General features: G+C 38.2%; 1 protein-coding gene and 1 long non-coding RNA gene across 9 annotated transcripts in view; one reads left to right on the top strand and one right to left on the bottom strand.

Annotated features, from left to right (window-relative positions):
* Positions 1-3997: 3997 nt before the first annotated feature.
* The window catches only part of LOC127956777 (uncharacterized), a 40452-nt gene continuing 29255 nt past the window's right edge, over positions 3998-15194 (top strand). Inside the window, exons 1-2 of one of the 2 annotated variants that reach the window (XR_008153640.1) lie at positions 3998-4165; positions 4739-4809. This is a non-coding gene — a long non-coding RNA (uncharacterized LOC127956777). Of the gene's footprint in view, positions 4166-4346; positions 4511-4738; positions 4810-15194 lie in introns of those variants that run through there. The other variant, XR_008153639.1, reaches the window with a different exon arrangement.
* Positions 10908-15194, bottom strand: part of LOC127956774 (transcription factor SOX-5) — a 194907-nt gene continuing 190620 nt past the window's right edge. For all 7 annotated transcript variants that reach the window (XM_052554966.1, XM_052554967.1, XM_052554965.1 and 4 more), the window contains one exon: positions 10908-15156. In XM_052554966.1, coding sequence (XP_052410926.1) covers positions 14862-15156 — 295 coding nt within the window. In that variant the 3' untranslated portion in view covers positions 10908-14861. The remainder of the gene's footprint in view (positions 15157-15194) is intronic.

Raw genomic sequence — 15194 nt, 5'->3', positions numbered from 1 at the left:
ATGATACGAGATTAATCCCTTGACAACCTTTGCGACGCACTTCAAATCTCTCGCAAATGTCAGCGATGCAGATTTGCAGTGGGAGAAATGCAGATGGAGGGAACACAAAGAAGACGGTCCGTCCACACAAAAAAAAGCAAAACAATCCGGTTTCATATGCATCGTGCATGCACTTTACTTAAAAATGTTAGACTTTTGGACCCAACTGTGCATCTTAAATATTTGAAGGAAATAGAAAAAAAAAAAAAAAAAGAGTAACTTAATTCAGTAATTTCCTGCTTTTCTAACCTTCCCCGCAGTTGCTGCATGTTTGATTTGCTGGTTTCAGTTTGAGGATGAATGATTTTGCCTGCATTATTAAGATTCAGACACTTTAATTATGAAGACAAGGGCAAGGATGAATCTCTGCCCTTGTCAGAAACAGTCTCAAACTGCTTTCCATTTGAAACAGGTTGTCAGCAACATAGAAATAAGGTTATCCTGACAGAGCAGGGGCGTTCCTTTGCTTATCCCTGTGTCTTTGGCAAAAGGGGATCCCCGCTGCACAAGGGCTTCTGCCACCCCTCCCTCGTGTGTACTCAGCCCCGCAAGCTGTGGCACACAGGTTGTATGTGAGTGTGTGTGTGTGTGTGAGAGAGAGAAAGAGAGAGAGAGAGACGCCTCTTGGTCCCAAGTCAAAGCCCAGAGCATCTGGATCACTTTCAGGGGACAGAATCTCCGCATGACCTGCGGAACCGGAGACATTCCAACTGTCAACACACATCCATCCTCTCCCCCCTTTCTCTCCATTAATTCTCTCATTCTCTCTTTCCCCCGCGTATGTTTTTCATCTCGAGCCGCTCCACAGCTGGGAGCTCTAGAGGGGAGCTGAACACAGACAGTAATTAGACTGTAAACACTTCCGGATATCAGAGGACTTTAAAGGGTCGAAAATCAACAAAACTAAGATTCCGAAACAAAAGACCACTGACTCCTGTTTGTTTTCTTTCGTTTCTTTGAAAAAGAAAGAAAGAAAGAAAATCCCATTAGAATGTGAACGAGTTCAACTCCAACATAAACACATCCTCAAAACAAAGATGTTCTAATGTTGCATTGTAAATTGAGTGGCGGAAACTTTTTGCAGACATCTGACCACGGCAATCAAAACAGAAAATGACACGGCGGTTTCCACGGAACGAGTAATATCTGATAATTACTGTTATTTGCAATATTTCAGACACACCAATTATGCTTGTCTGGAGAATTTTAATGTATTTCTACTCTCAGAAGAGTTGGGGTATGTGGACAGTGTGCATGCGAGACAGAAAAGAGTATTTTTAGAATTAAAGTAATGCTAAGAGCTATTCTCCTCATTTTAATTTCTTACTTGACTTTATTTGCAACATCACCATTTTAGATTACAATTTATTCACATACGTAAAGGAAAAAGCATTTTTTTGCTTTTTTTTGTGCAAAAGTTTTAATAGTACAGCTTATTAGGTTTAGAAAAGGTTTAGGATGAAGTATAGGTTTCTTGACTTGAGAAATATGGCTTAAGCTAAGAAATATTTTAATGTTAGGGCTGATATGTAAAAATTATAGACTATTTTGTATTAAAAAGAAAAAAACATTCAAACTAAAATATATAATTATTCATATTTAAATCGTAAAAGTGAATTTAGGCATTAGAACATTATAAAGTACAGTTAACAAAATTTAGGTTCATTTTACGATTAGCTAAAGAGTCGATTTATCTTATTAAATAATTGGTGTTTTTAAAGGTGAAAATTAAGTGAGTGTTAGATGACATCAGATTTAATCTAAAAGTTAACATATAATTTATTTATTTATTATAAATTACAGGACTGTCACTCCTTGATATTTCATGTCGACCACCTCTAATACACATCAAAATGTAATGTCCTTTTATATATATCCATGGTATCTTATGGGTTGATGGGACTGAAATCAATAAAAACTGAAATTTCTCAACTTCAAGTGTCTGGTGTCTTCAAAGACAAACATGACATGATGTCTGCACACCATCCTTTCTTGCAAATAAGACCGTTCAACATATTTCTCCCTTCCAAATTCTTCAAGTTGAGACCTGTGGTTTTTCATCAGAGCTGGAGTCTGGCTCGGCTCCTCGGACGCATCTCTTAAATCACACGAATGCTCAGGATGTTCTCATCGGAATCCCAATTCTTGTCAAAACTGAGAGAAAAATAGCAGGTTTGACTTGTGATTTTGGCTTCAAAGAGATTTCTTTGAAAACATCATAATCCATAAGCCGAGGAAACATGCAGAAATACTCCATCCATGCGAGGATCTGCTCTCTCTGTCCATCAGCTTAAAAACAAAACAGACTTCTTCTTTTCATGCTTTATTTACCAAATTCTCTTGAGATATTGAATACTATGACAAAACTAAGTCTGTGTGTACTGTGGTGAACTCCCAGCGCAGTTTACAGGCCTGTAGTTTGTGGTGAGCAGTGTCCCCTTGCTCTTATTAAAGGACTAACCACAGGACTAAAGACACCGCAGGATGACCCCGCATCTGTTCGACAGGCTCGCTCTGCGCGAACAACACTCAACGCTCGACAATTACACAAGCCTGAGATTTATCTGGCCACGGTTAAATCCCCGTCACTCAGAATACTGTGTGTGCTCAATGCACTGTAATCCCCGGACGCTGGCGCAAATCCTGTCGATCTCGTGGTCTGTGATGTCTCATCTGACCCTTCTCATCTCACTCTATCCTACTATTCATGGCAAAGGCCACTAATGTGTCCCTCATGCAAATAACATTAGCTGGGCCGTAAAAACACCTACCCTTTCATCCCTGATGGACTTATTCTCCACGCCAGATGCTCCAATTTTGAAAGAATCAGTCATAACGGAAGCAGAGACATGCAATGGTTTTAGATGTTCAAGCCAACATCAAAATTGATCTTATTTAATTTCTTAATGCATGGTCCCGGATTTATTAGGAATAGTTCATTGGCACATGTTGTTCTGGAGAAAAAAAAGTAACTTTGTAATCTTTAATTAAAATGTAGAAATGTTCATCTCTTTCAGCTGACTTAACTTAGTCCACATAGGCTATTGGATAATGTTAATCAGTTGCCAAATAGGATTCATTAAGAATCATTTTGCATTTGGTCTGGTTATATTCTAGCACCCTTTTCAAAATAATCTAAATCAGTACAGGTAGATAAAAAAGTCTTGCCCTTATTTATTTTTTTCCCTTATTCAATGTTCTGTTTCACATTTAAGTATACACTATAGGTATAAAATGGGTTTTGAACTGCAATTCACATTGACTTTACAAAAAAATAAAAAACGTATTTTGGTCTAAGTTTAGCACACTTTAATTTGATTGTATTCTTTTTTCTGCTTTTTAAAGAAATTTTTAGATTTATTTTATTTTAAATAAAATAAATTGTTTGTATACTGAGAAATAAAAACCTGCATATAGCTTCGTTATAAATAATTTTGAATAAAAAATGATCTTTGCTGGTTTAAGATTTAATTACTTAATATTCGGCTTCAGTGCAAAGACAATATAAAAGTGAATTATACAACTTCAGAAACAACATGCTGTTTTTGACACAATACTGATGGAATTTAAAATAGAGAGAGGGTTTATCATATTTAGGGGTAGAGAGATGGTCATGGCATCCTAAAAATTAAAATTTCAGAGAGGTTTCAGATCTGTGTTCAGAAAATGCATCATTATTAATAATATTATTATAAAGCACATGAATCCGGATGCCTTTATTCAATAATAAGGCTTTGAGGCTGTAACCCTTAGCTTTTGCACAGAGCCACAGTGTATGAAGAAAAGTGAATATTTAAACAAATTTCAGCTACAAAGTCAACAGCTGGCAATAGCGGTCACCGCACTGAGGGCATGAGCAATGCTGCCCCAGAACATGCCAGTGGGGCCTCTCTCATTCTGGCAAATCAAAAACAAATATTTGCCAGAAAAAAAACAAAAAACAAACTCAAAAGTCTTCGAGCACAGAGCAAATGGCGACCGGGGCAAATTAAAGACTCGCTCCAGTGCACTGCCAGTGAAAGGGCAAAAACAAGTCTGAGAGGGGAAAGGAGGTGCTTTTCTAGAGTGAAAATTCCACTTCTTGAAGAGGTTAGCTGTGGGCTTTTGGAGACGAGGGGGCATAGAGGTACAGGTCAGAGCTACACTGTAACTAAAAATGTATTTTTTAATTGATGGCCTTTCAAAATTAGCTGTGTATTCTGACTAAATAAAACATAAGAATTTATACAAATCAGGTCAGAAATAATTATTATTATTTGGCACTTTAGCTTTCTGTAGATTTAATTATTTTGCCTGTAGACGGCGATAAGTGACTGTCTTTATGAGCGAGTCACTGAATCATTCCCTTAAACGATTCGTTCGAAGCACTAGTTCATTCATGATTCAGGAAAGATGCGCTACTGCTGCATGTTGCCCGGAGGCGCGTGACCGGTTGATTCTCCTGTTTGTAGTTAATTTCGCAACGGCAATCGTAAGTTACTCAATATAAGCTTCTTGTTTAATGAAATTTAAAAGCAATTTTACACGTAAAAAGTGCTGTTAGTCTAACATGGTGGGGGCATCGGCCAAACCCAAGCTGTGCCAATATTCAGAAAACACGTTTGCTCGTGTGAAATTGGTTAATTATATCGAAAACAGTGCAGTCCTGCCAGTTAAAGTCATGGGAATGCTAACTCATATATTTCCCCGTGTATTCTAGACCTCAGTAAGCTGCAGGTGTGGCTTTCTTGCTGGAGATGGACATTATGAGAGACACGCTGTACAGAATGAGTAAGTAATGCGCTTCAGAACTAGTGTAAGAAACAGATATTAGTCATTACTTATGCCCTTTTTTCCCAAGTCCTTAATAACAACAAAAATCAAACAAACATTGGTGCAGAGAAAGCACACGAAGAACTAAAACAGAATTGACTATGTCTGTAAAACAATCACAGGTTCTTATATTATGCCCTAAATTTATTTACTCTTTTTGTAATGCAAATAATTTTGAATGTATAGCAGAATTGTGGACAGGTTTTGTGACCACTCCGGTCAACGTCCTCATATTTACATTTAAGTTAATTTAATTTACACACAAAAAAATATTCCTTCCATGTTGAAAAGAAGTGTCAGACTCATATACCTTTAGGGGGTCCTTCATGAGAAACACTCTCTTCATGTTTTTGCATAATGCATAAATAAAAGGTAATGTTCAAGTATGTCTTTAAAAGTTCACAGTGCTGTTACAGATTAAATAAATATTTAAGTTAAGTTAGGTTAAGATATTATTAATCACTCAAACCTCTTTATCTTAACCTCTCTCATGTAATGTGGGTCTTGCAAGTTTGCCATGTCTGTAGTTTTTTAACACATTTTATTTTGGTGTTTGTAGAGCTGAACAGAATCCTCCTCCAATGGGCAATGCATTGTGAATAATATTATAACACTGTTAAAGTGTTTCCACTGGAAATAACAGACCATCCGGGTTTCTTTGGGATACTGAACATGCAAATTCTAATTCTACATTAACGTGAATTGGTCGATATCTTGTGTCGATATAGTCCATGCAGGTTAAGTTTTACACAGAACATGTTTTTGCATTCCACTATGCTGTTTTCGAATGTTTTTCTGTGTACATACGTGCTAAACAGTTTGACCATTGCGCATACGTCTTTTTGCATTGTCTTGAGCATTACACAGCATTTAACTTTTTCAAAACACTCTTTTTTTTCATTCCATTATACTGCCTCTTTGTCCACACTAATATGTATTCGTTTTAAAAACATCTTTTTCTCTCCGTTTTCGCTTTCCATTCAGTCTGAGAGTGTGTATCTGTCAAGGAAAACACAACGTTTTGAATACGCTCTCCAAAGTGGATAAATTTGAACTTAATACACTTTTGAAAATGATGATGCATGTTTAGTCATGTGACGCATATTGTATCAATAGATATTGACTGTATTGTGCCTACTTTGTACACTCTTCATATTACAGTTTTACAAAGATGACAGGAAATGTACTCACAATTGTTGTCCTGCATGAGCGCAGTTGTGTTTTAGTTCAAACATGTATAATAGTGAGCGACTGCGACCTGGACGCCAGTGAATGGTGGGATATTTTCATAAATAAAATGGTCCTGCCAGAAGAATTGCATGGAATATGTTACGCCTGTATCATCACAATAAGCTTTTTATGAGGTTTGAACATGCACACTAAGACAAATTTAACGTTTTCTTATGTTTCAGCGTGAATAAGAAACTTTTGGAATATGCTTGAGAACACTAGTGTGTACGGAAAGTGTTTTTTTTATCCGGATTAATGTAGACGTAGCCTCACATTTTTAATTTCTCTGCTTTTCTGTTGATTTTATTAAGGCATTTGGTAGATGGACAACAGACTGTCGCATTCATGTCTCACACTTAAAACACCATTCTGAAAATGATGCACTCAAGTTAAAAGAAGTTTAACTTTAAAAATGCATCTCTATACCTAGTGTTTTTCATTGCACTGCTATGCATGCCCTGTATTTTAAATGCAAAACACTGTGTGAATCACCTCTTATCCAGTGACATGGACGAATGACATTCAGGAGTACAGCATCATTTTTAATCACACATTTGTTTATTCTGATGAGTGGCCGACTGCCCCCCCCCCCTCCTTTGTGCGTTAACATGCAGCGCTGCTCCCGTAAGCTTTTAGAGATTTGTTTATTTGTGTTGCGGCTCGTTTTGCAGCTTGCGAGTGACCCCACCCAGTTTTCACAAGAGCTCCTGACAGCAGGCCTGCTTAGCAGCTCCCCTCTCAATTAACATACTATTAGCATAATATTAGCATGTGTGGATTCGGGTGTTAATGGCTGGAGAAAAATGCTTCAAAAATCAATTTGATAAATTACAAATGGAGGCCAGTGGGTGAAAGCGGTCTCCTCACATACCGCTTAGTCAAGCTGTTAACCGGATGAAGCACAAACACAGTCAAACTGGTGGTATAAAATGTTAAACGCTGTATCCAAAACTTTTAAAAGTGCCGAAATTGCAGTGGTGTTTTGATCATATTTGTGCTAACAATGATGCACGAATAAACCGAATCAACAACACAAAAGAGTTTTTTGTAACTCTGAGCTTACAGGTTTATGTAGCCAAATATTTGACTTTCAACATAAAGTCTGGTCCCGTATGTACCATTGAAATTTAACAATAATCTATAACAATTTTAATATCACAGCAAATACTAAAACTAATCTAACTAATATAAGAAGTTCTCAAGTTTATTAAGGACACAAACAATTAGGAAAACAAGAACAAAGAAGCAAATTCCGAACAATGGGACAAGTTCATATAATTTTTTTTAAATATCTATATACATTTTCAAGTATAAGGTCTACTAGTATAACAGAATCCAAAAAATCAATTGTAAAATAAAATGCTCAGTCATCAATATGTGAATTAAATGTACAATAATTCTTACTAGCTATATACAAAGGTTAAAGGTACTGTATGTAAGTTTTTGACCGTACTACTAAAGCATAAAAATACCATAATATGTTTGCAGATATTTAGGAAACATGGTAACTTTACAGACTGAGACTATCTGAAATAAGACCTGAGATAAGAACTGTCAAATGCACAAGAGGCAGACGCCTCTCAAAGACAAAATAATATGATTTCATGTGAATGAAGATTGATGGGGGGATGGAGTAGACCAGCTGTTGATGAAGTCACTGAATGAGAACAAACGTAATGTGTCGTCTGTAAGGGGAAATATGTGTCAGAGCTGATTGGACAGTAGCCTTAGGCTGTGCTGTTCCTCTCAATGCCATGCCTGTCTCTCACCTACTGCTAAACTGTAGCTAAATAGCAGAATAAACCATCTACAGCTGTGTTTGCAGGTCTAGCACATCCCCAGACCACACGCACTGAATTCACTTTGAAGGGCCACAAGATGCAAAACATTGTCATACATTGTTGATACAAAGATGCATTCTATATATTTTTTATATTATTATAAAAAAAAAATATTTATTTTTTATTCAGTCATATTGAAAGCCTAATTAAAGCCTCACAGCCTAAGCCTAATTAACATGCCGTTCACCTAAAAGAAAAAAGGTTTTCATGATTTATTGTAAAAAAAAGAAAAAGAAAAAAAAAGTCCACCTCAAAATATCTTCTCTCGTTTTATGAAGAAGAAAGAAAGCCACCCAGGTCTGGAATGGCATGAGGGTGAGCAAATGATGAGAGAATATTTTAGTGCACTGTCAGTTGAAACGCGTTTGCTCACAGAATACATGAATCGATGTTTACTGTGAATAGGCCATTTCTACAATGGCATTATTAACTGAAAGTTGATTTGTCCTTGTGTCAGAAAAGACTCTGCACTTTTAAAGGGGAAACTAAAAAAAGGGTAGCTCACATTGAGGTTTAAAATCTGATGGTTTATTTGACATTAATTAATTTTGGGAAGACATGGCCAAAAAAAAATTAAACCGCACTTTGCTTAAGCTTTTATAATCATGCACTATTATTAATAGAGAAATTATACAATATTTGTACTTTACAAAATGTATGTCATAGCCAATAAAATGATGCAGTGAAAAAATAGACAAGACTCTTATACCTTGATTTGAAATATATAAAAAAAAAAAATAATACTTTTATTCAGAAAGGATGCATTTCCCCAAAAATATTATGCATCAAAACTGTCAGTTGTCATTTAGTTTATTTGTTTAGGTTTATGTCACATTTCGGTGGATGTATGAAGTGCGAATGTTGGGAGTTTGGTGATTTTATTTGGTTTGGTTTATATTTAGTGCGTAACCTGTTGTCTGACATTCGCTCTGGTGGCAGCCATATGTATTTGGCCTCTGTGATGTTGAATGACATGCGTGTTAACGTTTTGCCTTTGTAGTGCAAGTGCGTTTGGCTTCGGTCGCACTAAGGTGTCGTGTGTGTACACGTTTGTCTGTCATTGGTAATGTGTGTGTGATTGCTTGTGTGTTGGAGTTCTGAGTACTGTCTCTAATCCCCCCCTCTTCATGAATACATTAGTGGAGTGTCTTAAACTCAGCTTAGCTGGCGGCTCTGGAGGCACATCACATCCTATTACCTACTTTAAATCATTAATGTGACATCGTTTTCACTCAATCTCCAAACACCCACGCTTCAAATCTGCACATTTCACTGAGCTGTCGCAGAAGCTCTCTGGAACTCACACACACACACAGACATATGCATCACGCGCACAGACATGGTAACTGTAAAAATACATAAGCTAGCATGAGCTTACAAACATGTAAAAACAGTAAATACACACTCTGAATTATGCTAATTGCTTCCCTCAGATGATGCTGTTGCCTCATGAAAACATCTTGCCCCCCTTTTTCCGTTCGGCACTCAGCAGAGATGGCGAAAAGACAGCAGGAAAGATAACTCGAGGAATCAGATGTTTCTTTTCTGAACTTAACCTCATACTGAGCAGAAATGCACACACACACTCTTACAAAACACTCTATTCAGTATTAGCTACAGGGAAAAAATCAAATATTTACAGTGCCCCGAGCTACGCTACTTCACTTAAAGACTTAAAGACTCAATTTTCCAGTCCACTTTCCTCTGCGTTTAAATGAAAATTTTGAGTACTTAACTCCCTCTCAGACAAACACTCAAGACTAGCACAGACCCACCAGAGAGGAAACATTACAGGGCCAGAAAAGACAAGAGCACTGAACCCTGCAGCTTTTACAAAAGCATTGACATTAACACAACCATCATATTTCATTACATAAAGCTTGTGATTTTTAAAAGAGAACCTCACCTTTATCCATTGTCCTTTATGTTGTCTCTATTCCCGCCATGCTTGTTTTAGGTTGATTAGACCAACTGCTTGATTGGATGTGAACCATTGTGCTCTGGCCTTCTGATTGGTGGAAAAATTGGGTGCTCTGCTACAGAGTTAGGTGTCTTTTTAAGCAGCCTTGGTTTTGGGAGTATTTTATTTATTTTCCTCCAGAGGCATTTCAGACATTTCAGCCGAGAGTTGCAAGCCTTGAAACTAAGTCAAACAGTCACAACAAGTATTTGAAAATTGGACAAAAGACAAAAGCACATGACTATGTCCTTTTTATAAGGGAGTCAACTATATAAACAACATAAAATACAATATACAAATATATATCAAGTTTGTGGGTAATGTAGTACATCACTTTTTAATGAACAAAAGCAGATACACTTGCTTAACGTTTAAGATTTTTGCAAAAAAGTATGTATTTCTTAGAAAATGACTGCAATTTTTCCTGCATAAATGATGCAGGAAAAATGCATAAATGCTCCGATGCATAAATCCTACTGTTACGCTCCTTTGAGGGCAGCACCGGAGCCTCATTATTTTGACTGAAATCTAATCCAGACATACTCTGTGTGCACATAAAAGTGGTATTTTTATTGCTTTGCGTTCTTTAATTGTATGATAACACTAGGCAATTTTTTTGATTTGTGGCACAAATATTATTTCTAATTGAAATGTGTGGTTAAGAAAGTCTGGTATGAAAGTTAAAACATCTCCGACCACCTACGTGAGGGGGAGCGATCGAGACAAACCTTTAAGATTTGTTAAGAATACGGTGTAATTCATGAACATTCTTCTACAAATATTTGTAACCTCGGCAGGTGTCCTACTATCCGGCGTGACGTATGTAATTCCAGACACACACAATGACGTTCAGCACTGGGAATTCCCTTTGTTTGGCCTAAAAATGTTGCGATTGCTTCATGTGTTGGCACGTAACGGTAGACAGATAGTATTGAGTGTGCAGTGTGGTGCTTTTTGGCAGTTTAATTATGGAGTTGGTGAGTTGCAGTAGGGCAGAAAAAGGAGCCACAGACACACAGTAGAGATACAGAACACGTTGCTGTTTTTATTTGAGCCTTGACTGGCAGTAATACTGAAAAACGTCAACTTAGAACAGATGGTGGTAACCCACGGCTTGCTTTTTTTTTTCATTTTTTTTTTTTCGTAAGAGTACAGTAACTCTTGCTTTTATTGTGGCATGAATAACATCAATAAAAGAGAGAAAGAAATATACAACTTATATTACACTGTGTTATGAACAAAATATAAATCTATAACTCTATGCTATATTTACATAATTATCTTTCTCGATTTTCAAGTTGAGATGGTAAGATACGTTTCTAAGTACTTTTAGTTTGATGTCATTTAACGTCGTTTTGAGCTCCACACATGACTTTGATTGTCTTTTTAGTTATTGTTCATAATACAGGCCATCATTAGCAGAGTATGAGTTCTAAAGACCATGCTGACGGATCATTGGTTGACAGAACGTGACCTAGTGTGTTAAACCAGCCAGCATACGTGTCCCTATCGATTGATATGATTGTGGGAATTACTAAATGTGAAGGCATGGTCACATCAGATGCTGGCTATTCTCTGACTGTGATGTCACTAGTGTGAGCTTGATTGACAGACGGAGGCAGTGTGTGGAGCTAAAACAATTCTGGAGATAAAAACATCTAATATGGCCATTCAGTGGAGCTTCACTGGAATCAGACAGTTTGATCAATTCAGGAAAGTCATGTCTTTTGATTAAAATTGACAGTTTACCTGCCACCATCTCTCAAAACCCGTTTCACTTTTAATCTCCTGGCAAACACTAAAGATGTTTAACAGAATGTCCAAGCTGCTGTTTTGCACATAATGAAAGTGAATGGTGACTTGCTTACATTTCAGTCTGTTTCTCTCACAAAGCTGTTATATGGCTTCAGAGGACTTAAGAATATAATACAGCTGTTTGGAGCTCTTTTATGATGCATTGTTTTTCTTTCCAGAGCCCCTGGTCTCTATCTACTGTTATTGTGCTGATAGGGCAGCTTGGACAATCTGCTAAATGTCTCCATTGGTGTTCTACAGAAGAAAGTAAGACATATAGGCTTTGTCAATTTCATTTTTGGGGTGAACTATCCTTTTAAGGGTTAGGTGCTGTGTACTGTAACTGTACCCCAATTTGACAAAATAGGTAAACAAATGCATTTGTCTAAACCAGTGATGTTCCAATGAAATGTAAGAGAGAGGATGACAAAAATCAGTAAACAAGATCCACGCTCTTTCTGTTCAATAACAATTGGGGTATAATATAGCGGTTTTCTTTATCTTCAGTAAAAGAAAAAGAGAATTAACAGATAGGAAACTTCACATTATACATAAACCATTACAAATAAAAATATCATGTTCTTCTTATGTTTGTCTCCAAGTGTCCGGAGTCCTAGTGCTTTAAGAAACGTGTTTGGAGTTCATGAACGATGCACGGAGGAGAAAAAGAAAATGGAAATAAAGAGAAATGTCTCTTTTCCTTCATATCAGCAGTTCACCGTGACCACTTTCTCAGAGATATATCAGCATCAGAACAGGATTAATTCAACAACAAAAAAACCCAAGAACAAATAAAATAAAATAAGAGAACGAAAAAACTGAATATTAAACATAATGATTAGATCTAAATACCTACCCAGCTAAATATAATGCTTTATCAAGCGCAGTTTCCATAAGATCATAAAAAAAAATCCAAATGGAGGAAAATAATAAATTATACTGTACATAACTTACTAAACTTAGGAAATGCTGCCTATTCTTATAATTATTGTTAATAATATTATTACACTAGAGGCAGTTAAAATAAAATACAGTATTTGCAAATACAAACTAAAACATTAACATGCAGAGTCTGAAATGGCTCCTCCCAACCTCGACAGCAGAGAGACGTTGACATGGAGGCAAAACACAAATACAAACAACAGACGGGACTGGAGCTCATCGAACCGAATAAACTAGACAAAGACGAACACGCTAAATGCGATTGGTCATCACTTTGCTAGCGCTACAGGCGTCAAGAGTACCTTTAACATTTATGGTTAGAAAAAAAAATCTCAAGTAGGCCAGAAAATTCAAATATGGTTTTAGTTATACGTGTGCATTCTAAATATATAATTTGATATGTGTTGTGAGTGGACGGCCTTTGGGTAGATGTGTAGGGGAAAAAACAGATATTAATGTCTGGAGTCTGGCTGCTGTTCACCTAACAGCTTGTGTCTCTGTCATCCAGCTGCCCGCTTATGCCCACACCAGGCCAGAGAGAGGCTGGCAGAGTAGTTACGGTTGGGGCAGACGTCAATCAAACGCCACCGCTGTGCCAACAGCAGCCACACAGGTGCAGTAAGATGGAGTGGGTCAGTCAGAGCCACACAGAGAGCGGATGACTGATGGCACGGCTCGGAGACTCCTCTGCACTGATAAAACCAGTGATAGATGGGAAATAAAGAGGAGCGAGAGAGAGAGAGAGAGACAGAACACAAGCCCCTGCCCTGCGGAGGAGTAGAGATGTGAGATATATTAAGGGGCGCTGATTGAAACGCACACTCGTGCTCGTCTTGAACAGAGATCTCCCTGGTTTCTCTCAGAGCTGTCCTTTGAAAACAGAGTGCTGAGCACCGGGGCTTGTGGGAACTCTATTCTCCTCCTTCAATACGCCATTCAAGCACAGCCTCTCCTCAAGAGAGCTTTTCTCTCTGTGTCTCCTCCTTTCCTTTCAGAATGAGGTGCAGCGATGTCTGTCACCCAGCGATGACAGAAACAAGTTGTTCGGGGGGACAATGAGAATGACGGGGAAAAAAAATTAACATCAAATGAATGACCGGACGAAAAAAATGAAAACAAAAAGAATGATAAATACAGCGTTATTATTAAACATTTGGCTTCCTTCCGCACTGATCTGGCTGCTAGCATGAATCGTACGTATTGAATATTAATGTTTTTCCTTTTGCAAATGTTCACATGACCAGCACATCAACCGTCTACACGTAATAAAAATTAACTTAAAACCTAGCGAAATGCGCATTCATCCACACACACAGACATAAAGAAATGTGCACGCATACAATAATTCTGCTCGAGGCTTCACTCTCCATGATAACCATCGCCATGTCGGCTGTCCATCAAACACAAAGTTTGTGCTATCTCTTAAAGTTTGTCTCCACACCTGAGAGAGACGTCAACAACCAAAGCTCCCACAGAAGAGGAGAAAGGAAGAGTAAAAGCGTGTCAAGAGGAAAAGATGTGAGGGAGAAGGGATTGTCTGTCATCCAGCGATGTCCGAACTCCTGAGTGAAGGGACGCGAATCCTCCCTTCCATCCTTTCGTCCAACAGAAATGACATCTTTGAGTGATAGGACATGGGTGTGAGGATGATAGAAAGATTCAGCTAATAGCACACCGAAGAGAGAAAAAAAAAGGAAATGTCTGTCATTTTACTCCTCTCAGGTGCTTTACGGTGAAGAGGAAAATAAGTCTTTTTTCTCTATTAAAACTGTTGCACAAAAACAACAAAAACACATTCACAAAGCCACTTGTTGGCACTGTGTACCTGAGTGAGAAGATTATAGAACCAAGAAAAAAAGCTGTTTAAAAGTGTCTCTTTAGAAACATACAGGTCCACCGTTTTTAAAGTGTCTATGACGGGTCGACTGACAGGTCCTTAGTAATAAATGTCTCGACAACAAACCGGTTAAGGGTCATTTTTCCTTTGTCGTCGTAGCTTACTCGTGATTCAATGTGAACTTGCCGCGGTTCGTTCGTTCAGCGGGAGTCAAGGCAAGTGTTATACTTCCTTTACAAGACCCTCCTTTCCATGTAACAGTCACTTTGATTGACAGGTCCTGTGCTTTGCTGTGAATATCGGGCTTGGCTCTGGAGGAGTCCTGATTGGACGGTGTATGGGGGTGGAATGAAGTTTGCTCGCGTGAGATGCCAGGTGACTGGTGAGATGGCCGTGATCGGCAGCTTTACTGAGTAATGTGATTCTCACTGTCACTGCCATAGTCCCCGTCATCATCTTCGTAGTCGAAGTCATCGTAGGCGTCGCCGTTGCCTTCGTCCATTCGGAGCTCCTCCTCTTTAACGCGAGGCACCTCCCCCTTGTGTCTGAGGTAAGAGGGCTGGCTGCTGGGTGGGACTGGTTCAGGGCTACTAGACATGCTCGAGTGCTCAGAGGGCATCTGTGGAGAGGGCATTCCTGCCATAGAGAGCGCGCCTGGGTACACAACGCCCGCTGAGGACAAGGGCAACTGGGCTTGCTGCCTGTTGTACAACAAACATGCAATCTGTTAGCAGAGCCT

Source organism: Carassius gibelio, chromosome B4 (assembly GCF_023724105.1).
Source record: "Carassius gibelio isolate Cgi1373 ecotype wild population from Czech Republic chromosome B4, carGib1.2-hapl.c, whole genome shotgun sequence".
NCBI lineage: Eukaryota > Metazoa > Chordata > Actinopteri > Cypriniformes > Cyprinidae > Carassius > Carassius gibelio.
This window is presented reverse-complemented; position numbering and strand designations above follow the sequence as displayed.